The 26,998-nt window shown below is 33.1% G+C and overlaps 1 protein-coding gene across 1 annotated transcript in view; it reads right to left on the reverse strand.

The window, feature by feature from the left end:
- Window positions 1–26,998, reverse strand: part of LOC133327474 (E3 ubiquitin-protein ligase TRIM9) — a 263,863-nt gene that overhangs the window by 18,016 nt on the left and 218,849 nt on the right. The window contains exons 2-7 of the mRNA XM_061535992.1: window positions 9,993–10,088; window positions 6,347–6,478; window positions 6,161–6,262; window positions 5,372–5,531; window positions 4,478–4,510; window positions 38–177 (exon numbers count right to left, since the gene is read on the reverse strand). Coding sequence (XP_061391976.1) covers window positions 38–177; window positions 4,478–4,510; window positions 5,372–5,531; window positions 6,161–6,262; window positions 6,347–6,478; window positions 9,993–10,088 — 663 coding nt within the window. The remainder of the gene's footprint in view (window positions 1–37; window positions 178–4,477; window positions 4,511–5,371; window positions 5,532–6,160; window positions 6,263–6,346; window positions 6,479–9,992; window positions 10,089–26,998) is intronic.

The following is a 26,998-nucleotide window of genomic DNA, read 5'->3' on the forward strand; positions in this document are numbered from 1 at the left end:
GTCACTGCCCCACCCAGAGTCCATAGAGTGTACTTACCCTAAATTCTCCACCACTGCCATCGTCCAATTCCAAGACATAGCCCTCAACAAAGGAATGATTTGGTGCCTGCCACGCCACAGTAACGGAATTATTTTCCGCCGAACAATCTTCGGGTATAATTGCAGGTGGTTGAGGAGCTGCAGACCACAGGAATACATTACAGTATTAAAAAAAGAAAAAAAAAATAACAACAACAACATTGTTAGCATAAATGCAAATTACTGTTTGGCTTAAAAAGTAAAATTGATATGAAAGGAAGGACGAAGAAGGAAAAAGATGTTAAGTGTTACAAAGGAATAGGTAAAGGGAGAGGAAGGGGCGATAGAGAGAGTACTGGAGTATAGTACGTGTGTTAAGGATAGTAAGAAGTACATGAGTGTGTGTGTGTGTAAGAGTGTGAGAGAGAGTGTAAAGGATAGCAAGGGGACAAGTGTGTGTGTGAGAGAGATAGAGCTAAAGCCTGAGTGTAGTAGAGCTAATAGAACGACTACCATGATTTCTTACTTTTAATTATTATGACTTAAGGCTATAATAAACAATAAATTATAATACAATTTTTTTTGGGTGGAAAAAGGATGTTTGTTTTTCTCTCTGATAAACAAAAGAAAATGTAAACAGAAACAAAAACCGAAAGGAAACTTAAGATTCCGGAAATTATAAGAAACTCAAGTTTACCAATGGCCACCAGCAGAAAAGAAAACATTGGCCTACAGGACATAATTGTAACATAAAATATTACTTTACCAATAAAGAAATGGGGAGTTGGAGAGACAAAGTATATACGGAAGGTAGTGTAGAAAACCGGAAAGGTATCGCAATGTCAGCCATTTTTGGGGTAATTTTTTTCTTTGGCACTTGGTTTTATTTTTTGTGGTGGACCTCCTTCAAATTAGTTATTAGGTGTAAATGTCATAAATATAAGACATAAATAATTGCGAGTAATTTAAATAAAGGGAAGAGATGAGGAGGTAGAGAGGAAAGAAATATGAATGAGTGAAATGTGGGGTAGATGGCATGAGAAGGCTAGGAATGTGGGGTAGATGGTCCGAGAAGGTCAGAAGTTTAAAATAAACAGCCCTTAGAGCCCTTTAATGTGTGCCAACTGGACTTAGAAGTACGTCGTAGTAGAGTAGGTGGTCTTAGAATGCCTCTATTGTAAAATAGCTGACCTTTAAATAGTTTAACTGTAGACAAGCTGCCTATATGACCTCACCATTCGATTGTAGAACAAGAGGCCTTTGAATGTCATTACTGTAGAAAGGTCTGTACTTTAGAATTTGGATAACCCCTATGGTTAAAGGTTGGCCTCAGAATGGCACTATTGTAGAATAGCTGGTTTTAGAAGCTCTCTACTCAAAAGTAGCTGTATTGGGATGAACACTACTGAAGAGTGACCGAGGTTAAGAATCAAATGATTTTTGAGGGCTATTAAATCTCTGAGCGTAAATTTGTTTTAAAAATATTGTTTGAAGGATTTGAACATGGAGCCTTTGAGGGTCAATCAGATACTTGGGCCTTTTGAGGAACTATTAGAGCTTTGGACGTGATTTTTGTGTAAAATACTTCAGATCCAAAGGCGTGGATTTTTAAAGAATATGTTGAAGTACTGTCGGAGCCAAAGGCGTGGTGGTCAGAGTGAAAGCCGTTGATTTTTAAAGAATATTTTTTGAGATGCTATCAGAGCCTTAGGCGTGGATTTTTAGAAAGTATTTTTTGAGTTACCATCAAATCCAAAGGCATGTATACCATCAGAGTCAAGGGCATGGATTTTTAAAGAATATTTTTTGAGGTACCATCAGAGCCTCATGCGTGGATTTTTTAAAGAATATTTTTTTAGGAACTATCCGAGCCAAAGGCGTGAATTTTTAAAGAATAATTGTTGAGGTACTATCAGAGCCAAATGCGTGGTTTCTAAAATATTTTAATAATATTTTTTGAGGGTGTATCAGAGGCAAAGGCGTGGATTTTTAAAGAATATTTTTTGGTGTACCATCAGAGCCTCATGCGTGGATTTCTTAAAGAATACTTTTTGAGGTACCATCAGAGCCTTAGGCGTAGATTTTTAAAGAATATTTTTTGAGGTACCATCAGAGCCTCATGCGTGGATTTCTTAAAGAATACTTTTTGAGGTACCATCAGAGCCTTAGGCGTAGATTTTTAAAGAATATTTTTTTAGGTACCATCAGAGCCAAAGGCACGGTTTTCTTAAGAATATTTTTTGAGGTACCATCAGAGCCAAAGGCACGGTTTTCTTAAGAATTTTTTTTAGGTACTATCATAACCTTAGGCGTGGATTTTTAAAGAATATTTTTTAAGGTACCATCAGAGCCAAGGGCGTGGATTTTTAAAGAAAATTTTTAAGGTACCATCAGAGCCAAGGGCTTGGATTTTTAAAAAATATTTTTAAGGTACCATCAGAGCCAAGGGTTTGGATTTTTAAAGAATATTTTTAAGGTACCATCAGAGCCAAGGGCGTGGATTTTTAAAGAATATTTTTTAAGGTACCATCAGAGCCAAGGGCGTGGATTTTTAAAGAATATTTTTTAAGGTACCATCAGAGCCAAGGGCGTGGATTTTTAAAGAATATTGTTTAAGGTACCATCAGAGCCAAGGGCGAGGATTAAAAACAAAGATTTCAATAGCTATCAGATCTATAAGCGAGGATTAAAAAAAAATCCAATAGCTACCAGATCGATAAGCGAGGTTCTTAAAAAATCCAATAGCTACCAGATCGATAAGCGAGTTTCTTAAAAAAATCAATAGCTACCAGTTCGATAAGCGAGGTTCTCAAAAAAATCAATAGCTAACAGTTCGATAAGCGAAGATCAGGGCAAAGATCAGATCCATAAGCTTGAGGGACTATCACAGCCATAGAAGCTATTACAACCTTGATTTTGAATTTTTGGAAGAACTGAATTTTTGGAAGGAACCTTATGCGTAGAATGACAAAAAAATTTAGGGTTATAACGGATATCGGATTGGTTTTTTTAAATATATTTATGGCCTATCAGATTCATAAGGTAGGATTTTTCTAGGATTAGGATTCGTAGGCGTAAATTAACATTGTTTCCAATTGTTTAAAAATAGATATTCAAGGATTATAAGACCTATAAGTGTAGATTTTTGAACGAATACTTTAAGGCACTTCCGGGATACTTACAAGATTGTGTTTAATTTTTTGGAGGACCTCATGAATACTTAAGATATTATTTTTATGATCCTCTTGGATTTTTAAAGTATAGTTTTAAGGGCCACTTTATATATTTTATATAAAAAGTGTTAATGGCCACTGTATTTTTTAGAATATTTTTGGGGAGGCTCATGAATTTTTTTAATGAGAAAAATAAGGACCTCTTGAAATTTTTCATGAAAAAATGAAAGGAAGCGTGGATTTTTATATACACATTTCAAGGTCCTGGACTTTTGAACGAATTATTTTATTATTCAAGAACAATCGGTATTATTTTAAGAATTTTCCCATTTAAAATTTAATATTTTAATATTGTATATTTTAGGGATTTTTAAAAGAATATTTTTGAATTATCATCGGGGGTTTTTTTTTTCAAATAAATATTTGTCAAGGACCATCTGAGCATTAGGGTGGATTCTTTTTAAAGGAGTATCGGAACAATGGAATAATAATTTTAGGATAAAGGGTAGAATAAATGAGATATAATAGAAGTCTTACAAATTTGAGAATTTGGATTTTTGTTGATTTTTTTCATGAGTTATCTATAGACCATCTACGCAATGAATTTTAAATTTTTATGGGCATGGAGAACCTTTTGAGCAATAAAGGTATGTAATAAAAATTAGTTACAAAATAAAAAATGAAACGAAAACCAATATGAAGAAGAAGATGAGATGACAGAGTGGTATATAGGTATGTATGTGTGTGTGTTTGTTGATGACAAAATGACAATGAAGAGAAGAAATTGATGAATAAGGAAAGAAAGTATGGAAATAATTTTGAAAAAAATCAAATAATTGTAAAAAAAATTAAATCAATTTTAAATAATTAAAAAATAAGAATAAAAAAATCATACATACGAATACAACAAGTAGATGATAATAATGGCAAATTATTATTACTATGCGTACATGATATCGTTTCATCGTAGTTGATCAATTTTCTAAAGGCATTCATTTTCAGGGACAGTGTTGTTGAGGAGGATGATGATGATGACGATTTATTGGATTTGGTGGAACGTAATGTTGAGGTCTTATTGCAATCACTGATTGCCATAGCCGTCATCAGATTGGTAATGGTGGAATTATTGGTGGTGTTGTTGGCTAATATATTGTTCGTGTTGTTGGTTGTGGTGGTGTTGTTGGTGTTGGTATCTAATAATGAGGCATTGATGACGGTATTTGTGGACAATATGGATGTGGTAAATGATGATGTATTGCTGATATAGTGTTCATCAAGCATCTCACCTGCAGGCAAACGTTCATCTCCATCTTTGGCAGCTATTATAATACACACATATACACAAGCGTTATAATTTGTTTTTTTTTTTAGCATACAATTGATTTCAATATATATATATATTTTTTTTTAAATTTAGTAAGCAAAGCAGCATGTATGAATAATTTGTATGAGAAAGAAATTGAAAGAGAGACACAGATACAAAATATGAGATAAATGGTTAATTCGTGTATAATTCGTATAAAATTTGATTTTTGGGATTGTAATACAAATAATTTTATATTTTTGTTAATATTAAATTTTTTAGAAATGGTTTCCATTTCCTGAATTCGATATTCTTCCTTGTTATAAAAAATGTATTTCCCATGTTTTCGGTAATTTGAATGAGTCATAAGTTAGTGTTGCTCTATGAAAGGTTAGATTTTAAGCAGCCGCAGCCGAACCATGTGCACCAGGCAAATGTTAAGCATTGGAAAAAAGTATCGAATTTCCTTGGGAGAAGCATTCGACAGCTACAATATAAGTGGTGATGTTCATTTCATGTTTCCAAGTCAGGTGATTTGTTGGGTCTAGGCAACAGCTGTTACCCAGCTAGAAAATGTAATGTGGTCTGAAGGAAAGATTGTTACACTATGAAAAATTATCACAAATTATGACATTGTTGTGGTTGTCTCAACAGAGCGGAAACAAGTGATAGTGACAAATGTTTGAAGATGATATTTATGTTAACCCATTTGTTATTAGTTTTAAAGCATATTTTATGGGTTCCATTAGTTTGGAAATTTTTTAGCTGCGAATGTTTTAGTAAGACGTTTATGGGAAGGTATGTTTTTTTTCTTTTCTCACTTTTTGCTGCATTAGATATTTTAAAATTATCTAAGAAAATAGTTTTGAGGACTTACGTTTCATTTGAATGAAATTCAAATTATCAATAGATCTTAAAACGGCAGCATCATCCAGTGTCAAGTCCACAATGGGAGATACTCTTGGGGCAGCATTTGTTACTTCCTGATGCCAAGTCATGTCGGTGTTGGCAACACGATTTATTAACATTGAACCAACCTGGAAAAAATAAAAAAAAAAATAATTGGTAAATTAAATAAAGTGCGATCAAAGGATTTTTAAAGACCCTCAAAAATCGAATCTCGAAATTAAAAAAAATATATATATTGAATTTAAAAATGGATTTTGGCTTGGATTTTTTAAAAAATATTTTTTCAAAGACTCATACAAGGCGTGGATTTTTTAAAAATATTTTTTGCCAAAAACTCACAGAAGGCGTGGATTTTTTAAAAATATTTTTTGTCAAAGTCTCACAGAAGGCGTGGATTTTTTAAAAATATTTTTTGCCAAAGTCTCACAGAAGGCGTGAATATTTTAAAAATATTTTTTGCCAAAGTCTCACAGAAAGCGTGGATATTTTTTAATTTTTTTTTGCCAAAGACTCACACAAGGCATGGATTTTTTTTAAATTTTTTTTGCCAAAGATTCACACAAGGTGTGGATTTTTTTTAAATTTTTTTTGCCAAAGATTCACACAAGGTGTGGATTTTTTTCAAATTTGTTTTTTGCCAAAGACTTACACAAGGCGTGGATTTTTTTAATTATTTTTTGCCAAAGACTCACACAAGGCGTGGATTTTTTTTTCAGAATATTTTTTTATAAATAATAAAATGTGTTTATCATCTTACCTGCAAAAATGCAGCACTATCAGTCTCTTTTAAGGCCTCAATACAGAATTGAATAAGGCCAGTGGTCTGTTGCAGTTTGCCGGTACAATTTGATTGTTGATCCTGAATAACAAATATACAAAAATAAATAAGATTATAAATATTTTATTACAAAATTTTGTTCTTAACTGTAAATTCACTTCTTACCTTTAATATTCTAATTTTTGTCTCCTTATCCATGCGTATGGCCTCTAATAAATATTCACGACGATCATGTATGGCTTGGATGAGGGCTTCACATTGGGCTGTGACTAGTCTCTCGAATTCTATGCAGGATTCCTAAAATAGAAAAACAAGAAAAAATAGTAAAAATTCCATTAAAATTAAATTCTAAATTTAATTAAAAAAATATTGCATCTTTTCCACATAGCAGGAACTCATGGAAAAATCCCAAAGAATAATATCAAAGAGAGAAGAAAACACAGAAAAAAACTTCTCTTAACAAATTAAACATAATTTCACATAGAGTCAAAGAAAGGACTAAGAAATGAAACACAAAAAAATCCTCACTAACTCTTGGAGCAAACAAAAAAACAATCTGCGAGGAAAAAGGCAGCTTAAGAAAATTACAAGGAAATATAAACCAGACGCCTTTACTTCACTTTGGCGAGCAGGTTTCCTTTTTGTGATTGTTTTCGCTTTGCCAAGCTCTTTACCTGTGTGTGAAGGTAAAAAAAAGCTCGCCCTCTACGCCCGGCCTTTTTGTCTTCATTTAAACTATAAAAAGTTCATAAACATTAAGTGTAATTTGTCTGGACCCAACGATCCAATCAACCGGGCAAGCTGCCTGCCTGCCTGCCAGCGTGAAATCCACCAAAGGAAATTACAAACAACAAATGTATGTAGTGGGATTTTAAGATTTCTTACAAACAATTTATGTTGTTGGTTTTCTGTGTATTTTGTAGTTGTTGTTGTTCGTACTTAACGTTCTTTGACTAATTTCTGGGATTTGTTGAATTGTGTTTTTTCACGGCGTTTTTTTTTGCATAGTAAAGGTACAGGACAAATTACAAGGAGGTATTAAAAAATGTAGAGGATTTTTTTAAAAATATTTTTTGAGGGCCTCATATAAGGCGTGGATTTTTTAAAAATATTTTTGATGGTCTCTTATAGGGCGTAGATTTTTTATAAAAATATTTTTTGAGGGTCTCTAATAAGGCGTGGATTTTTTAAAAATATTTTTGATGGTCTCTTATAGGGCGTAGATTTTTTATAAAAATATTTTTTGAGGGTCTCTAATAAGGCGTGGATTTTTTAAAAATATTTTTGATGGTCTCTTATAGGGCGTAGATTTTTTTATAAAAATATTTTTTGAGGGTCTCTAATAAGGCGTGGATTTTTTATAAAAATATATTTTGAGGGTCTCTAATAAGGCGTGGATTTTTTATAAAAATATTTTTTGAGGGTCTCTTATAAGGCTGGGATTTTTTAAAATATTTTTCGATGTATATCCGAAATCGTGGTTTTCTTAAAAATGTTTTTCGATGTATATCCGAAGGCGTCGTTTTCTTAAAAACATTTTTCGATGTATATCCGAAGGCGTGGTTTTCTTAAAAATATTTTTCGATGTATATCCGAAGGCGTGGTTTTCTTAAAAATATTTTTCGATGTATATCCGAAGGCGTGGTTTTCTTAAAAATATTTTTCGATGTATATCCGAAGGCGTGGTATTGTTAAAAGTATTTTTCTGGTAATATTTTTCGATGTATGTGTAATATTTTTGTAGAGCATATCTCAAGGCGTGGTTTTTGTTAAAAGTATTTTTATGGTAATATTTTTGTAAGGCATATCTCAAGGCGTGGTTTTCCTAAAAGTATTTTTATGGTAAAATTTTTGTAGAGCATATCTCAAGGCGTGGATTTATATACCCTTCACCACACTGTGGTACAGGGTATTATGTCTTTGTGCACATGTTTGTAACAGACAAAAAGAATCGAGATAGACCCATGGTTCCTTTTGATAATATGCATAGAATCACTTTCTGAGTCGATTTAAGTGTGCCCGTCCGTCCATGTATTTTTGTGAACAAAGTACAGGTCGCATTTATGATCTGATTTGGTTGAAATTTGGCACAGTTCACTTATTTGGCCCAAGGACGAACCCTATTGAAATTGGAGAAAATCGTTTCAGATTTAAATATAGCTCCCATATATAGCTTCGTCCGATTTTGTGTAAATGATGCACCAAATTCACAATATTTGTCCGATTGGGACAAACTATTGCACAGAGTACTGAATTAGGTCCAGACTGATGTCTGCGAATTTTTGTTAAAATCGGTTTATATATAGATATAGTTCCCATATATAGTTTCGTCCGATTTTTTGTGAATGATACACCAAACTCCCAATATTTGTCCGATTGGGACAAAATTTTGCGCAGAATACTGAATTAGGTCTAGACTGATGTCTGCGAAGTTTTCTTAAAATCGGTTCACATTTAGATATAGCTCCCATATATAGTTTCGTCCGATTTTTTGTGAATGATACACCAAACTCTCAATATTTGTCCGATTAAGACAACATTTTGCACAGACTACTGAATTAGGTCTAGACTGATGTCTGCGAAGTTTTCTTAAAATTGGTTCAGATTTATATATAGTATATATATATAGTATATATATATATATAGTATATATATAGTTTTTACGATTGAGAAATGTTGAATAGCGAATGCAATTAAGGAAAAATGATGTGTTGAAACGTTTGTTGTTGAAATCGCTTCAGATTTTGATATAGGTCTTATAAATTTTTTCGTCCGATTTTATGTAAATAGTGGGGTTTCATTTCAATTGGTTCAAATATCTATTTAGATAGCAGATTTAATTTCGCCCGATTCCATCTCAATGGTCCCGCCAATGATTCTATGTCTGTTCTATCTATTAACATCTCTTGTATGTAGCCGAAGTCGGACGGGGACGACTATATGATACCCTTATATAGTCGTCCCCGTTTTTAAGGTATATCCCAAAACGTAATTTTTTTAAAAATATTCTTTAGAGCATACGAGGGGGAATTTTTTAAAATATTTTTTAAGGTATACCTGAAAGCGTAATTTGTTTTAAACAAATTTTAAAGCATATCGCTAGGCGTGCATTTTTTTAAATATTTTTTTAGAGTATATCTCAAGACGTATCTTTTTAAAAATATTTTTTTTTTAAGCTTTGATTCAGTTTTCTTCATTGTTGATCTCATCCTTTCTACAAACACTTCCACTAGTACTGCGAAAAAAAGTAAGTCCCCTTTAAAAAACTCCATGTAAATAACTTTTGAAAAATTACATCTGGTTTATAATGGGATTTTCAATGCCCAACACACAATCCTTTTTTTGCACTCCATGCTTTTTTCGCCGACATCTTCCAACTTCTCATCCGCTCAGTCAACATTTACTTAATTAAGATATTAAGTTTTGTAAAACTTTATTATTTTAAGCTTAGCGCTGTGGAAAAAAATATAAAAAAATTATATGACTCTGGTTTTTCATTGCTATGCCTCGGGGAGGGCAAACAACAAGAAAACAAATGCAAAGAATTTTACAATCGTACACCATTTGCATTGGAAGAGAGTAGGAGGAAGGAGACGAGTCGGGAAAGGCAATGCATGCCTGCCGCTGAAACATAAATTCTGTTCTTTTTATGTGGTGCCCGGTTTTTTAGCCTAGGGGGGCTTTCATTTTCTTTGACTTTTGAGAAACTCCGGAATTTTTTATGACAACACCAGCAACAATTTGAGGATTTTTTTTTCAAAAATATACTAAAAAAAGTGTGTAATAAAAAGGAATACAAATTTCAACTTACCGTTACTTTGTCACTCATTCCTTTTAGCCGTTGTATGAATTCTGTTGTGGAGCGTGCCTTTTCTGACAATTGTTGCAGATTGTGTGAAAGTTCCGTCTGTAAAAGAAGATAAGATGGAGAGAAAAAACCAAGTGTGACATTAGTGACAAATTGCATACAAAAGTTAAAAAAGAAGAAGAGGCGGAGGAGAAAGAAATGAAAAAATATGTAAAGAAAGTTTTTTTTTCGGCAGACAAATACACACACACACAAATATAGAAAGCAAAACCAAATCATATAACATTTTTTTGTGCTGCCTTCCTGATGTAAAACCGAAAAAAGGTCCAGGAAGAGATAATGGTCCGGAGTATTTTTTTATGAAGTGTAAAAATAGCGTATAAATACACCAACATTTACATGGCATGGAATGTATGTAAAGATATATATTTTTTGGGAGCTCCTGGTGTGCTCTGTAACAAATAATTCTGTGAATCATGGCCACCGGCGGCATCAGCAACATCATCGTCATCATCATCTCCGCCATTGTCCCTGTAAATGAACATTTGCTTAACCACCAAGCAACCAAGTTCACTGCTGCTATCATCGCATAACCAAATATCCTGGTAGTCACATATACACATCTATACAAATATTATATAGGCGACATTTATTATTACGGCCAAGAGAGAAAAGTGAACCAGGGAGTGAAAGGGATGATATCACAAAAATGGTAGTGCATAACGTTTGTGGCCAAAATATAACGGAAATAAAATGTTGATGAATTATATTCCAGCAAATATTGGAATTACGAATAAAAAAATATGTTTTATGCCCGCAAACTATAAAAATTTAATCGAAATTATTTTTTTCGCATAAAACAGGAATATTAAAATGAGAAAAATATGTCATCTATAACAAATGACAGGCGACCGACCGGCCGGACGGCCAGCTTATGGCGGCAACTGGTAATGCCGCCGGTTTAATGGCGATTTGGGAGATATGAAAACATTATTCATAATGATTTTTTATATTTAATATTATTTTAAAGCAGCATAAATTTTAAAATGGATTGATTACAATAACAAGTGTTGTTTAAAAAATTATATTTGTTTTGTCCCTTTATAAAATATTCTTAAAAAATCCAGGACGGCTTTTGGTTCATGACAAAATATTCATTAAAAAATCCAGGCTTCTAATAGGTATAGAGAAAAAATCTTAAAATAATCGACGATTTTTATAGGGAATGCAAAAATGTTCTTTAAAAAGTCCAGGACTTGCAAAAATATTCTTCAAAAATACAACAAAAATACACCTAGGGCTTAAAAAAATAATAAAAAAACGAGGCCTCTTATGACCCTTGAAAAAATATTCTTTAAAATATTCAGGACTTGATAAAATATTGTTTAAAATATTCAAACCCCTTATATTTTTTACAAAATGCGGGTATCTTATTGCCCTTGAAAAAATAGTCTCTAAAAAATCCAGAACTCTTATAGGCCTGACAAAAAATATTCTTTAAAAATTTTAGGGCTCGTATAGGCCTTGAAAAAAGTCTTTACGAAATCCTCGCCCCTTATATTATTGAAAAACTCCTGTTCTTTTACACGCCTTGGAAAAATTAAAACAAAATAACTCTCTTATAGGCCTTGAAAAAATATCATTAATAAACCCCCGCCTCTTATAAGCATGGACAAAATATTCTTTAAACAGTCCAGGCCTTAAAAAAATATTGTTTAAGAAATCACCGCTTCTTATATTCTTGAAAAATTCCTGTTCTCATATTGGTCTAAAAAAATATTCTTTAAAAATTCCAGGGCTCTTGTAGGCGTAACGTCACAAAAAAAAAAAAAAAAAAAAATCCAGGCTTCATATGCGCCTACAAAAGCTACTCGTTAAAATATTCAGACATTTTATAGGCCTTCAAAAATATTTTTAAAAAATCCAAATCTATATAGGCCTTGAAAAATATTCTTGAAAAACCGACGTCTCTTTAAGGGCTGGTATACTCTAAAAAATCCAGGAATCTTATAGGCCTAAAAAAAGGATTCATAAAAACTTCAGAACTCTTACAGGCCTTGGAAAAATGTTCGCCTCTTATATTCTTGAAAAACATCGTTTCTTATTTATTAAATAATCCAGGCCTCTTATAGGGTTTGAAAAGATATTCTTTAAAAAATCCAGACCTCTAATAGGACTTGAAAAAAATATTTATAAAATATGCAAGCTTTGAAAAAATATCTTCAAAACAAATCCTGGCCTCTTATAACCTTTTTAAAAAACATATTTTTTTTAAACCAGACCTCGTTTATACGAGGTCTGGCCTCTTTTAGGGCATAAAATATTCTTTAAAAAATCCAGGCTTGAAAATAAAATTCTTTAAAAACCCTCTACTCTTAATTGCCTCGAAAAAAAAATTCTTTAAAAAATGAAGGGCTCTTATAGGCCCCAAAAAGAGCTATTTTGAAAATCCAGGTCTCTTATAGGCCTTAAAAAAGCATTCTTTTAAGAAAATCCACGACTCGAAAATTCTTTAAAAAATCCAAGCATCTTATTGGCCTATTTATTTAAAAATCCAGATCTCATATAGGCATTAAAATAAATATTATTTAAAAATGCAGTCATCTTTTGGGCCTTAAACATACTCTATTAAACTCCAGGCTTGAAAAATATTTTTAAAAAAAAAATCCCAAATTATATGCCTCGCAAAAAAAGCCAGGCTTGAAAATAAAATTCTTTAAAAAATAAATCCTCTTAATTGCCTCGAAAAAAAATATTTAAAAAATGAAGGCCCTAAAAAGAGCTATTTAAAAAATCCTGGTCTCTTATAGGCCTTAAAAGGCCTCTATAGGCCTTGAAGAAGTATTATTTTAAGAAAATCCACATTTCTAATATTTAAAAAAACCAGGCCTCTTATAGGATTTGAAAAGAATATTCTTTAACAAATTCAGGTTTGTTTTAGTCCTTGAAAAAATCCTTATTTTGGTTTTTAAAAATATATTCTATAAAATATCCTGGTCTGTTATGGATCTTTTTAAGAAATGCATGTTGATTTTTGTCCTTGAAAAATATTTTATGAAATATATATAGCTAGATATGGCTCTTTAAAAAATGCAGGCTGATTTTGGTTTATATATATCTATTTAAAAAAGCCAATTCTTTTAGGTATCTTCGAAAAATATTTTTTTTAATCCACGCCTGTTCTGGTCCTCGAAAAAATACTTTTTTGAAATCAACATCTATTGTGGTCCTTAATTTTTTTTTTTTTTTTTTTTGAAATCCACACCTGTTGTGGTCTTGAAAAAAATATTTTTTTTTAAACCCGCGATTGTCGTGGACCTTAAAAATCAATAGTGGTCTTCAAAAACTATTTTCTAAAACATCCACGCCATATAGTGGCGTGGATGTTGCTTCACATGGTACTCAAAAATATTTTTTTAAAAAATCCACGCTTCTAATAGTCTATTGATCTTTTATGCACTATATTAAAGGTACTCAAAGACGTGTTGCCCTATCCACTTCATCTCAAGTTTAAAATCATCGCCTTGTTTAAAAAATTAATTGGATTTTCTTGTGCACCATTACCTGCATGTACCAGCCAAGGACGTCTGTTTGATTTTTCCCTTCCTGCAACATCTTTAAATATATTTACACGATTTTATTTTAGTTGCTCTCGTTCGCGCTTAATAGCAAATTTTGCATATCAGGCATAAATTAAATTTTGTAGCAATAACAAAAACAAACCAAACTGCTGAATACGGAAAAACAATGTTGGCTAAAGTTTATTTTCAAATTTTCTTAAGACAAACTAAAAGACGAAGAAGAACGTAAAAGTCGCATCATCAACTAAGTCGTTTGGAAGTTGCAAGGCTGGCAAAAGAAAAAAAGAGGAAGCTAATCGCGTATCTATGTATTCCAGACATTTTTAACCATGAGTAACTATAATAAGATAATAATCGCAGACACAATGGCACCAGTTGTCTTACATTCTCTGTATGTGAGTGTGTTTGTGCAGTGCACATATGTGTGTATGCAGCACTCAAAAACTTGCAACCATAAAGAAAAATATTTAAAAGTTTTATGGTAGTGTGAAAAAGGGATAAGTACAAAAAAACAACGAACGAACAAACGAATGAATGAATGAAAGAATGAAACTAAAAAAGTTATTCCGCAACGGATATATATTTTTTATAATTTGTTCGGAATATAATTATAATTATTGAAATAATTTGCTAAGTGGACTTAGTCTATTTTGACCAAACATAGGCATATGCAAATAACACTTGCAGTTTCTGTCCTTTTCAGTTATGGTAGGCAGTAGATACAAAAATGCTTGTACTTTTTCAAAATATATTCTGAGGACTTTGGGAAGGTCAGCAGAGAATATTTTTCAAAATCGGCTCCACAATGGGCCTTATAAACATGTATTTCTTAAAAAATCTACGCCTTGATAGACCATTAGAAAATATTTTTTTAATCTACCACTTCACAGGGTGTGAAAAATATATTTTTAATCTACCCCTTGATAGGCCCATATATTTCTTTAAAATCTAGGCCTTAATTGGTCTGCTAAAATATTGTTAACTTGTTTTTTAAATCCACGCTAGGATCGGTATTAGAAAAATATATTTAAAAATCTACGCTTGGGTCGGTCCTAGGAAAATATATTTTAAAAATCATTGCTCGGTACCCAGAAAATATTTTTTTAAAAAATTTACACCTTGATAGGCCTTCAGAAATTTTAAATGCCCTTCTGACTTACTGTCTACCATCCGCTGTCTCGTCTATCACACTGCACAAGTCTTCGCAGCAACAAGTCTAATTCGTATTCTTGTATTGCCAACACTTTATATCCATTGCCTTTAGTTCAAGACTTCAGGACTTTAATGAAGGCAATGTTGCAACTGAGATATTTCTACAATAACAAAATGCAACAACAACAACGAAACTATCACAATATCTACAAAAGTTTACTTATGGCAACATATTGTTTTAATTTCAGTTAGTAAACTATTTTACTACAACTACTCCGAACCGAGCAGGAACTGCTGCTGCTGCCGGCTTCGAAGTGAAGATATGAAGCAGGAGATATTGTCATTGTTTATAATGATGCTATAATTTTACTACTGCACGTTCCCGGTGCAATGAATGTAGGAACTTCTTATGCTGTTGCTGCCACTTCTGTTGTTGTGACATCCAACCCAGCCAGGACTGATGCGGATGACTTCGAAGACAAACGACTTGTTGTTGAAATATGCCCTTTTTAGATACAGATAGATAAGATGTTGAATGACAACAATAATAAAAACAGACACAAAATGAATGAAATTAATTTATAGAAGTTTTCCTACTGCTGTTGTTGTTTTTGCCCTTCTGGAGTTAATTTCTTAATTGTAAAGTTAAATTAAGCACAAGATGGCAATTTCTCTAGAATTTTGCTTGGCAGAGAGAAATTAATTTCGGATGCTGTAGAGAAAAAAGTTTAAGAGATTTATGGTATGGTGGGAATTTATTAAGCGGTTAACTTCAAATGGTTTAATAATGAGCGAACAATAGGAGAAGGGAGAAAAAACGCCTTCTATTTGAATAAAAATCTATGACAGTTCCGAAACAGGAAAATACGTTTTGTAAATAAAGTTAGACTGTGTTGTTAGTTAAAAAATATTTTTTAAAAAAATATATGCAATGGACATGAAAAAATATCTTGAAAACATATCTTTATAAAATTCACGCCTTGTATTGGTGTTTGAAAAAATATTTTCAAAAAATTCACGTCTTTGAAGAAATATTAAAAAATATCATGCCTTGTATTGTTCTTAAAAAATTAAAAAAAAAATCTCCGCCATTTTAAATAAAAAACCAGTGAGCGGAGCAGTATAGTCGGACGGGGCCGACCATATGATACCCTACACAACTTCCACGAAAATCTAACTTTTTGTGCTTCTATATATTCTGAGCTTGGGCAATATTTCGCGATATTTGCACCCTCTTGACCGACTAGATGTCAACATATATTTCTAATATTCAGTAGACGAGGGGTGTACTTGTCCAGATTCTCTTTACCGTGGGTTATGTGGTGATGTTGGGCTTTCAATTGTGGTCTATAGATCGACTCGAAAAAAAACAACACAAACAAATTAAGTTTTCGGTCCACTTCATCCAAAAATTATTATCTAATCATCACCGAAAATTATAGGCGTTGTCCTTGAGCATAAGTGGAATCTCATGGAAAATTTCAAAGCTCTGCGCCCTCTAGTGTGGTTATGGGTTACTGAATAATATATGAATACGTAAGCACCTGTAAATATTTAAGTATAACTCTCACATACGAGCACATGCGACAATATAATTGATATCAATTTAAAGGTCAACCACTCCTCTTGAACATACTATAAACTTCTCGGGGCTAGGCCTTCATAGGGAAATATATAGGCCATAGAATACAAATTTTGTCATTTTTCACACAAAAGTCAGTGTCCATTTGACCCGCTAAATATTGACCGATCTTTATCAAAACTGGGATGCTTATTCTTTGGCCCGACCCCCTTCTCCATGCAAAATTTTACGATGTTCGGGCCATTATTGCGGCCTGTGGAGCGACCAGAAAAACCGACAAAAATTTAGTATTTGGTCCATTTCATCCCCTAAATATTAACCGATCTTTACCAACAACAATAGGGTTCTTCATTGGACCGCACCCATTGTACATGCAAGATTTCGCGAAGATTGGTCAATAAATGTAGCCTGTATCGTGTTTACAAATTATAATGAACAGACGGATGGACGGACGGACACACATATCTAGATCGACTTAGCTTATCGAGATATGATCAGTATACTTAAAGGTGCGTCTAGGACCAATATTTCGCGGCGTTACAAACTTTTGGGGCTGCACAAAGCTATAATACCCTAACAATATAGTTGTGTAGGGTATAAATATATCATTACAAAATTCACGCCTTGTATTGATCTTTGAAAAAATATTTTCAAAAAATCCACGCCTTGTATTGAGCCTTGAAAAAAAGATTTTTATAAAAATTCACGACATTGAAGATATATTTAAAAAATCATGCCTTGTATTGTTCTTACAAAATTAAAAAAAAATCTCCGCCATTTTAAATAAAAAAAAATATCAGCGTACAACGAAAATCACATCCATAAATTTTGACATTTTACATACACCAATACGTGACCAATCATTGCATAGCTTGTGGCTACTATATTTTAGTATCTTCACAGGCACCAAACTATGTTAAAGAAGTCAAATAAATACCAACAGCATGACATATTTGACAGCGAGACAACAACAAGATAATCACTAGTTTTGTGTGTTAGCTTTAACAACTCAATAAAAAGAAAAATAAAGTCATCATAACAAGAAAATATTCAAAAATTAAATGTCTTATCTCCTTCGAGTCACTTGATTGCATTTTAAAAATATCGTAATAAAAAGCCTTTGTGGGTTTGCTGATCTAACAACAATCAACTTAGGGCCAAATGAAATTATATGACCACTATTTGTCATCTAACCATATAATAAAATAAATCCAAAGAGAGATATATATAGAGTGGTACGACGAGAGCCATACTCACAATGGCATTCATCTTCATTTAATTTATGACTAACCATAGAAAAATAAATATTTTCTTGCAAATCTTGTGGTTTTTCCTTTAGCTTAGCAGCAGCATCTCAGGCTGCCTTTGCTGCCTGTAAGTCCCTTTTGTTTGGTCGATGATAGAAAAGCACAAAAAGATGTTTTATGTGTCTGGGCAGCAAAGGATACAAAATGACACAATAAAGTACTTAAATGTTTATTGCTTTTTTTGTCTTGCCATATCTTCATCTTTATTGTTGAAAATTTAGTTTTTATTCTTCGTATGTTTATTCTCTAAAACAAAGGAACACAATGTTGGCCTTCTCCGGTTGTTGATATTGTTTTCAAAGTTAATTTGCTAACAATTTAAAAAAAAAGAGAATATTACGTTTGTTGTATATTCTCTCCATTTCTCTCTTCCTCCCCAGGGTTTTGTTTGTTTATTATAATGAAAATCCTTTTATTGGCTATTTCATATTCCCCGCTATTCCTTATTGTCCTGTTCGTTGGTTTTGCATATATCCTTTTTTTACAATCACATAAATTCATATTTCGCTGTTAGATCTCTTTTTCTATTCAACCATGTGGTGTCATCTCCTCTGAGATGAAGATTTATGTGTTTTATTTTTTATGCAAAGAAGAAAATGTAATAAAGGAATCAACAGCAAAATAAAAGCTTTATATTTTTTTCTCATCTTATCTATTCATAACAGGCATTTGGTATTAAAAACATTTTGTGTTTTTGCTCGTGGTCCATTGCACTCAAAATTGGAAATCTAATAAAACTCAACAACATCAGACCTTTTGTTGTTTTATTAAATGTGTTAAAATAAGTCTCTACTTTTTGATTTCACAATAATAGCGACCTAGCCTGCCCTTACATTAGCCGAAATATCCCTTAAGGGATTAAATTTCAGCATTTTTGTTTCATACATCCTCATCTCACCCCTTTTCAAATGCCACTGACATTCACCAATTTTTTTGTTCATTTCAAGTTTGGTTTTTTTATTGTCTGTAATTAATTAAAAATGAATGGCAATAATGGGATGTAAACAAAGAGAGTGGTGGGTGCGGAGTCAATATAATTAACAATTCAAATCCTTGAATAAAAACCAAAAATTCGCATACAAAAGGAAAAAGGAATTGAAAACAAATATAGAATATCTTTCATGGTGTAGATTGTTTAAGGAATATTTTTAAGGGCATAAAAAGGCATGTATTTTTTAAAGAAGTCCTAATTATGACGTGCGATTTTTTATACCCTACACAACTATGTTGCCAGGGTATTATAGTTCTGTGCAGCCCCAAGAGCTTGTAACGCCGCGAAATATTGCTCCACCTTTAAGTATACCGATCGTCATACCACGACTAGGTGAGTCGATCTATACATGTGTGTCCGTCCGTCCTTCTGTCCATTATAATTTGTAAACACAATACTAGCCACAGTTATGGACTAATCTTGCATGTATGATGGGTTCTGGTGAATGAAGACCCCTATTTTTTTGGTAAAGATGGGTAATTATTTAGTGGATGAAATGGACCAAAAACCTTATTTTTGTCTGATATTCTGGTCCCTCCTGAGGCCGCAATTATGACTCAAACATCGTGAATTTTTACATGAAGAAGGGGATCGTGTCAAAGAATAAGCATGCTTGTTTTGATAAAGATCGGTCAATGTTTAGCGGGTCAAATGGACCCTTACTTTTGTGTGAAAAATGACGAAATTTGTATTATAGAGCGTATATATTTGCCCCTGATAGACACAGACCCGAGAAGTGGATAGTATATCCAAGAGGAGTGGTTGACCTTTAAATTGATACCAAATATATGGTCGTATGTACTCAGATGTGGGAGTTACACTTAATATTTACAGGTGATTACGTACTGAGATATTATTTAGTAGCCGATTACCACACTAGAGGGCGGATATATAGCGCTGATCGTTTTGAAATTTTCCATGAGATTCCAGTTGTAGTCAAGGACAACGCCTATAATTTTCGGTGATGATCAGATAATACTTTTGGGATGAATTGGACCATTTTTAATTTTTTGTGTTTTTTTCGAGTCGATCTATAGGCCACTATTGAAAGTTGAACATCACAACACAACTCACGATGAAGGGAATCTGGACAAGTATTAGGGATGTACTGAATGTTAGTAATACTCGGAATATATGTCAGTGTAAGGAAGAGGTGCTGTTGACCTCTAATCGGGCAAGAGGGTGCAAATATCAAGAAAGATTGCCCAAGCTCTGAATAGAGAACCACAGAAACTTAAATTTTTTGGAAGTTGTGTAGGGTATAATATGGTCGGACTCATCCAACTATACTGCTCCGCTTACTGATTTAATATATATTTTCTAAGGACCAATAGAAGGTGAAATAATAAAGGCGTGGATTTTTTAACATATATTTTCTAAGGACCAATAGAAGGAGGAATAAAAAAGGCGTGGATTTTTTAACATATATTTTCTAAGGACCAATAGAAGGAGGAATAAAAAAGGCGTGGATTTTTTAACATATATTTTCTAAAGACCAATAGAAATAGGAATAAAAAAGGCGTGGATTTTTTAAAACAAGGTGGAATAATAAAGGCGTAGATTTCTACAAACATTTCAAGGCCTATCAGCTACCTTGATTATTGAGAGAAACTTTCTAAAAGACTATCAGATGCGTGGATCTTTGTAAAAATATTTTTCAATTGCTATCAGAGGTCTAGATTTTTCCAGAATTGTTTTTCAAGGGCTACAATAGGTTTGGATCATGGTAAAAATTATGATTCTTGGTCTATCAGGGCCTGAATTGTATGAGAGAAAATTGTTGGGATTATCAAAGGCATACATTTTTGCGTTGATATTTTCTCAAGAAGCTTTCAAAGTCGGGTATATTTGTTAGGCAATCAGAGATGTGGATTTCTTCTAAAATATTGTGCATGTCCTATAGGAGGTATCGATTTTATAAGAAAATCAGATACCAGATCAGATCTGAATTACTTTAAAATATGTTTTTCAAGGGCTATTTGAGGTGTAGAGCTTTTTAAACTTTTTAAATAATTAAGCCGTGATTTGGAAAAAAATAGTTTCAAAAAATATTAAAAACTTTAGTTTTTTAAGTTATTAGCCTCTACACAATGATTTTGTATACATCTCCCCTCATATATAAAAATTCTTTCCAAGGGGGTTTTCGTCGTACATCCAAGTTTATTGTTTCTATTTTTATTTTGCGTTTTCACCACAACAAAATGTACAATATATAGGATTAGCATAAACAAATGATAGTACATTTGCCAACAATAAACCACAACAAACACAGCTGTTGGCTGGCTGACTAACTGGCTGGCTGACTAGCTGGCAGTCTGAATCTGTCTGAATGGTCCATGTCGAAAGCATGCAAAATATTTGAAATGTGTTTTATGCAAAATTTAATAAATTCATCAAAATGTTAAACATTTCCCCCAGCCGCCTTAGGGCTGGGATGAATAAGCCCATAGATACCATAGAGAGGGTAGTGGGTGGCTAAGAGTAAAATAAGAAAAAAATGTGAAAACGTTTGCCATGAACTCAGGAATATTTAAAGAAGGAAATGTTAACATTGAACATGACAGGAAATGTAATTGTACAATGCAAAGGCACTGGCACAGACACACACTCACAAACATAGACATAAACGCACGCCCACAAATAGACAACAATGTGGCAGTAAATATTGACGAGGGGAGGGGATCCTGCCACCATAATCTGCCGTAACTTCAGCTCATACACAAATATGTATAAACAAATGATGTGTATAACGACGATTTAGTAGTACTTAGGAGACAGCATCGGGGTAACACACTCACACACACATACACTTGGAGATAGAACACAAACGTTGTTGATGCTTCGGGCCAAACATTATTATTGTAATTATACAATTCAATGTTGTTAGCAACACTTTTACATTCACTAACTGCCTGCTGTCAGCCTGCCAAGGTTAGTAGAGAGATGACTGTCTTGTGTGGGAAGAATGGGGAGATACAGACAAGCTACCACTGCTACTGGCATTGTCCTGTTAAGGATCAACAACGCCCCTTTATTACATCACAAAAATACTCAACAGCATTACTGTTGGCTTGTTGTTATGATGATGGCCAAAACATCCATTCATTCATTGTTCTCCAACATGTTCGTCGCGTGGAGTTTCAAGTTTAAGGTTAGGCAGGAAGAAAGCAAAAGGATGTTATTGCACTTGAGGCCTTCGGAATAGAAATTCTAACGTTTCGAAGTGATGTACTCTTACTATTCAACTCTCTCTCTCTCTCTCTCTCTTGGAACGAGGTATGGGATATTAGCCTTTAGCTATTGTTGATGCTGCTGTTGTTATTGCTACTGCCGCAGATGAGGGAACTGCTGTTGTTGTTATTGTTGCTTATTTGTCGCTAAGGTGGTTGTTTAGCAGCTAGCAACAACAGCAAACAAACAACATAATTTAAATGGTCATAATCACTCGATGGCGCTGGGCAAGGAAGATATAGAAAGACATCCAGGAAAAGGACAGGAGCTCGTTTGGCCATGTGTAATGTTAGAATAATGCTAATTGAAAAATGAAATCTCTTTTTCTCGCCATCTTCTTCCCATTGCGATGAAGTGGCTGAGCATGACTCAAGAATGTATGTAGTTCTCAAACAGAGGACAGAACAAAAACATATTGCTCAGCTAATGACTACAAGGAACTTGGTAAATATCCACGGAAAGAATGTTTTGCAGGAAGGAAAGATGAAGAAAAATATGACACTGAAATGAAGATACGGATACATATTTCTACATCATAGAGTGCATTTTCTACTCTATGTACTTAAAATGTAATTTATTACGAAAACGTAATTAACTTCAAGTCAAAGAGAGAATGTGGATTAAACAAATATTTTTTCAAAGATTTTATTAAAACTACTAGAAGCTTAGATGTTTTATAAAATATGTTTTAGGATACATATTTCAGTAAGAAATAAAGGCATGGTTTAAACAATCTTTGAAAGCTATTACAATATTTTTTGGAAGACTAGATTTGCTTCAATAATTTTTTGAAATAGATTTAAAAGCGTGGATTTTTGAAAAAAGGCGGGAATATGAATATATTTTAGACTACTAAAGGCGTTAATTTTTTAAATGTTTTTTTTTTTTTTTTTTTGGAGAAATATTAAAGACTACAATTAAAGAAAATATATATTTTTTGAGAAACTTTATATGCCTGGACTAAAAAATTATACTTTTTGAAGAATTGTAATAGGAAAATTTAAAAATAAAAAAATTTGGAAGACCAATTAAAGTGAAATATTTATTTATTTATTATTTTTTTTTTTTTGATAGTTACTTAAGAAGTGGATACTATAAAGAGATTAATTTGTTATACCCTACACTACAATGTTGTCAGGGTATTATAGCTTTGTGCATCCCACTTTATGTATACCGATCGTCATATATCGACTAGCTGAGTCGATCTAGACATGTGTGTCCGTCTGTCTGTCCATTATAATTTATAAACCACTGTTCACAAAATTTTGCATGTAGGACCGGTTCTGGCCAATGAAGCCTATTTTTTTGGTAAAGATCGTTTAATATTTATGGGATGTCATGGACCAACAACTTTATTTTTGTCCGATTTTCTGGTCGCTCCAGAGGTCGCAGTTGTGCGACAAACTTTGCAAGTTTTTACAGGGAGAAGGAAATCGGGTTTAACAATAAGCATGCCAGTTTTGATAAAGATCGGTCAATACTTAGCGGGTTAAATGGACCTTGACTTTTGTGTGGAAAATTACAAAATTTGTATTCTATAGCGTATTTATTAATTCCAGAAGGACCCCAGAAGTTGATAGTATATTCAAGAGAAGTGATTGGCCTTTAAATTAATACCAATTACATTGTCATATGTACTCGGATGCGGGAGTTACACTTAAATATTTACTGGTGCTTACGTATTCAGATATTATATAGTAACCTATTAACAAATTAGAAGACGGAAATATAGCGGTGATCGCTTGAAAATTTTCCATGAGGATCCAGGTATGGTAAAGCACAACGCCTTTAATTTTCGGTGATGATCAGATAATAATATTGGGATGAAGTGGTCCGAAAACTTAACTTTGTATGTTTTTTTTTTCGAGTCGGTCGAGGGGCCTATATAAGGCGTGCATTTTTAAAGAATATATTTTTACAGCCCTATATAAGACGTGGCCAGAATTGAAAACCGAACATCACAACACAACCCAGGGTCGGTCAAGAGGGTGCAAATATCGCGAAATATTGCCCAAGCTCAAAATATAGGGCCACAGAAAGTTAGATTTTCGTGGAAGTTGTGCTGGTTTTAAAATATATTTCTTAAAAAATTTACATAATTTATGGAAAACAATCGACATTCAGGTTAGGACAGGTCCTTTAATATAGCCAAAATTACCCGCGACGTTTAAAAACATACCCGAAAATGGGTTTCTCGATATGTAGGGACTCCTCCGATAGTAATGGTTTTTGGTAGAAAGCTATGAAACAAAATTGGTTGAAAAACGTGGCCATAATCCCTAAAATACCGAATAATGGGGAGTATAGGGAGCTACCCTCAACCTTGAGCCAATGTTGATTATTTGTAATAGGCAGATTTTATATCCAATGATTGAAAAACATACCCGAATGTTTGAAAAACAAGCCCAATCCCCTCCATTCACCATAACGATATTCGGGAGGTAACGTTATACGTGGAAAGTTAAGCCAAATTTTTAGAAAAACGTACCCCAAAATATCGATAATTGGGAATACCGTAAATTGGGACTATACCATAAAAGAGAGGTCCAATGTAGAAACTTTTGGGCAGGGAGATTTGCTTCGCAAAATCACGCAATTACAGTCAAACACGTAGGAAAACCAGCCAACATTTTTTGGATTTTTGACAACAAATCTTTTAAAAAAGTCAAAAAAGATTGGTTAAAAAAATAAATAAATAGCTTTTTAAATAAAATAAAAAAAATTAATTAATAAAGGTAAAAAATATAATAATCCACACATTTCTTAGTTCCTAAAAATTGTTTTTAATTCACTGTTTTTTAAATAATGCATATGAAATAATTGTTATTATTTTTTAATTACAAATTTTAAACAAAAATATTTTTGTGTGCCCAACAGAAAATATACATTATTACAATTGTGCCACTGAATTTATATCACTTGTTTGCCCACCCAATGCTAGAGGCATCACATGAAACAATCGCCCATGGACAGGTTTTAATTTTTGTAACTGAAAACTACAAAAGTGTCATTTACTTTTAAAAACCACACACACACAACCATGAAGAAGTATGAGGGTGGATCGAATTATAAGGGAAAACTTGTTACAAAATATTTAAAAAATAAAAAAAATATATATACGTCACCACCAGTCCCTTAGCAAAGAAGACTTCACTTATTTTTAATTACTTCAATTGAAGAAACCACAATTTTCTACTACCCTCGTTTCTTGGCTGCACTTCACTCATCTAATATTGCTAAAACAAATAGCAAAAAATAAAAACAAATTTGATATATGATCACTTTAATTGTAAAACTGTCACAATGTTCATGGTTGATGCCAATTTACAAAACTATGCACCAGACCTTCACAACTACTAACAGAAATAAGAACACCAGAATGCCATTTACCATCAGAATGTGTGTAGGCCCTGTGGGTTGTTGTTGGCTGTTGCAAATAATGTGTTTATAATTGTTCTGGTGGCCCATACTCTTACTTTTTGTTGTCGTCGTTGTTGTTGCTCATAGTTAACAAATTAGTTTTTTTTTTGTTTAAAAATATATTTGATAGTTACACTACTAGGAGATTGTATATCTCCTGTTGCAACATGTATGCATGCATGCCACAACTTATTTTGTGAGACCACATATATCCGTTCAGATGTGTTATGGCTTTTTCAGCAACTAGAGCGATACATGACATACACAGTGTCATACAAAAGAGAAACTTAAAAAAAATTTTTTTTGAATAAAGGTAAGTGCAGACAATAAAGTTTGATAGATACAATTACAATAAAAAACCTGTGAGCGGACCATATGATACCCTTCACAACTTCCACGAAAATCTAACTTTCTGTGGCCATATATTTTGAGCTTGGGCAATACTTCGCGATATTTGCACCCTCTTGGCCGACCGGAGGTAAACAAATATTACCAATATTCAGTACAGCCCTTCTAATTTCTTGTCCAGATACTCTTCACCCTGGGTTCTTTTGTGATGCTCGGCTTTCAATTGTAGCAACGCCTTATTGGATAAAAATATTGTTTAAAAATGCACGCCTTACATAGGCCCCTCGATCGAATCGAAAAAAACATAAACAAATTAAGTTTTCGGACCACTTCATCACAATATTATTATCTGATCATCACCGAAAATTAAAGGCGTTGTCCTTGACCATACCTGGATACTCATGGAAAATTTCAAAGCGATCACCGCTATATTTCCGCCTTTTATTGTGTTAATAGGTTACTATATAATATCTGAATACCTGTAAATATTTAATTGTAACTCCCGTATCCGAGTACATACGACAATGTAATTGGTATCAATTTAAAGGCCAACCACTTGGATATACTATCAACTTCTGGGGTAAATGTCCTTCAGGATTAAACATGTACGCTATAGAATACAAATTTTGTCATTTTCTACACAAAAGTCAAGGTACATTTGACCCTCTAAATATATACCGATCTTTATAAAAACAGGCACGCTTATTGCTTGGCCCGATCCCCTTCTCCCTGTAAAAAGGGATCGAAGTTTTGCATAACTGCGGCCTCTGGAGCGACGAGAAAATCAGACAAAAATAAAGTTGTTGGTCCATTTTATCCCCTAAATATTAACCGATATTTTCCAAAAAATAGTGGTCTTCATTGGCCGGTCCTACATGCAAAATTTCGTGAAAATTGGTCCATAACTGTGGCCTGAATCGTTTTTACAAATTATAATGGACAGACGGACGGACGTACACACATGTCTTGGTCGACTCAGCTAGTCCAGATCGGTATACATAAAGGTGGGTCTAGGACCAATATTTTGCGGCGTTACAAACTATAGGGGCTGCACAAAGCTTTAATTCCCTGATAACATAGTTGTGTAGGGTATAAATACTTATAGATGTCATACACCCATTAAGGTTAAATATACCATAAAAGAAACAATCCACGCATCTAATAGTCTTTTGTTTAAATCCACGCTCGGATTTTTTAAATACACGCCTCTCATAGTCTTTGAAAAAAATATTTAAAAAATCCACGCCTCATAGTTTTTGAAAAAAAAAAAATATTTATATAGTTTTTTAATCACGCCTCCCATAGTCCTTGAACAGATAATCCTTTAATACTTCCTGAAAAACTAAAAAAATACTCCCCCTTAATAATTTCGCAAATAATTTTTTTTAATTCATGTT

This window comes from Musca vetustissima, unplaced genomic scaffold (assembly GCF_032173495.1).
Source record: "Musca vetustissima isolate MV318-11 ecotype Yass unplaced genomic scaffold, APGP_CSIRO_Mvet_v1 utg17971, whole genome shotgun sequence".
NCBI classification, from domain to species: Eukaryota; Metazoa; Arthropoda; class Insecta; order Diptera; family Muscidae; genus Musca; species Musca vetustissima.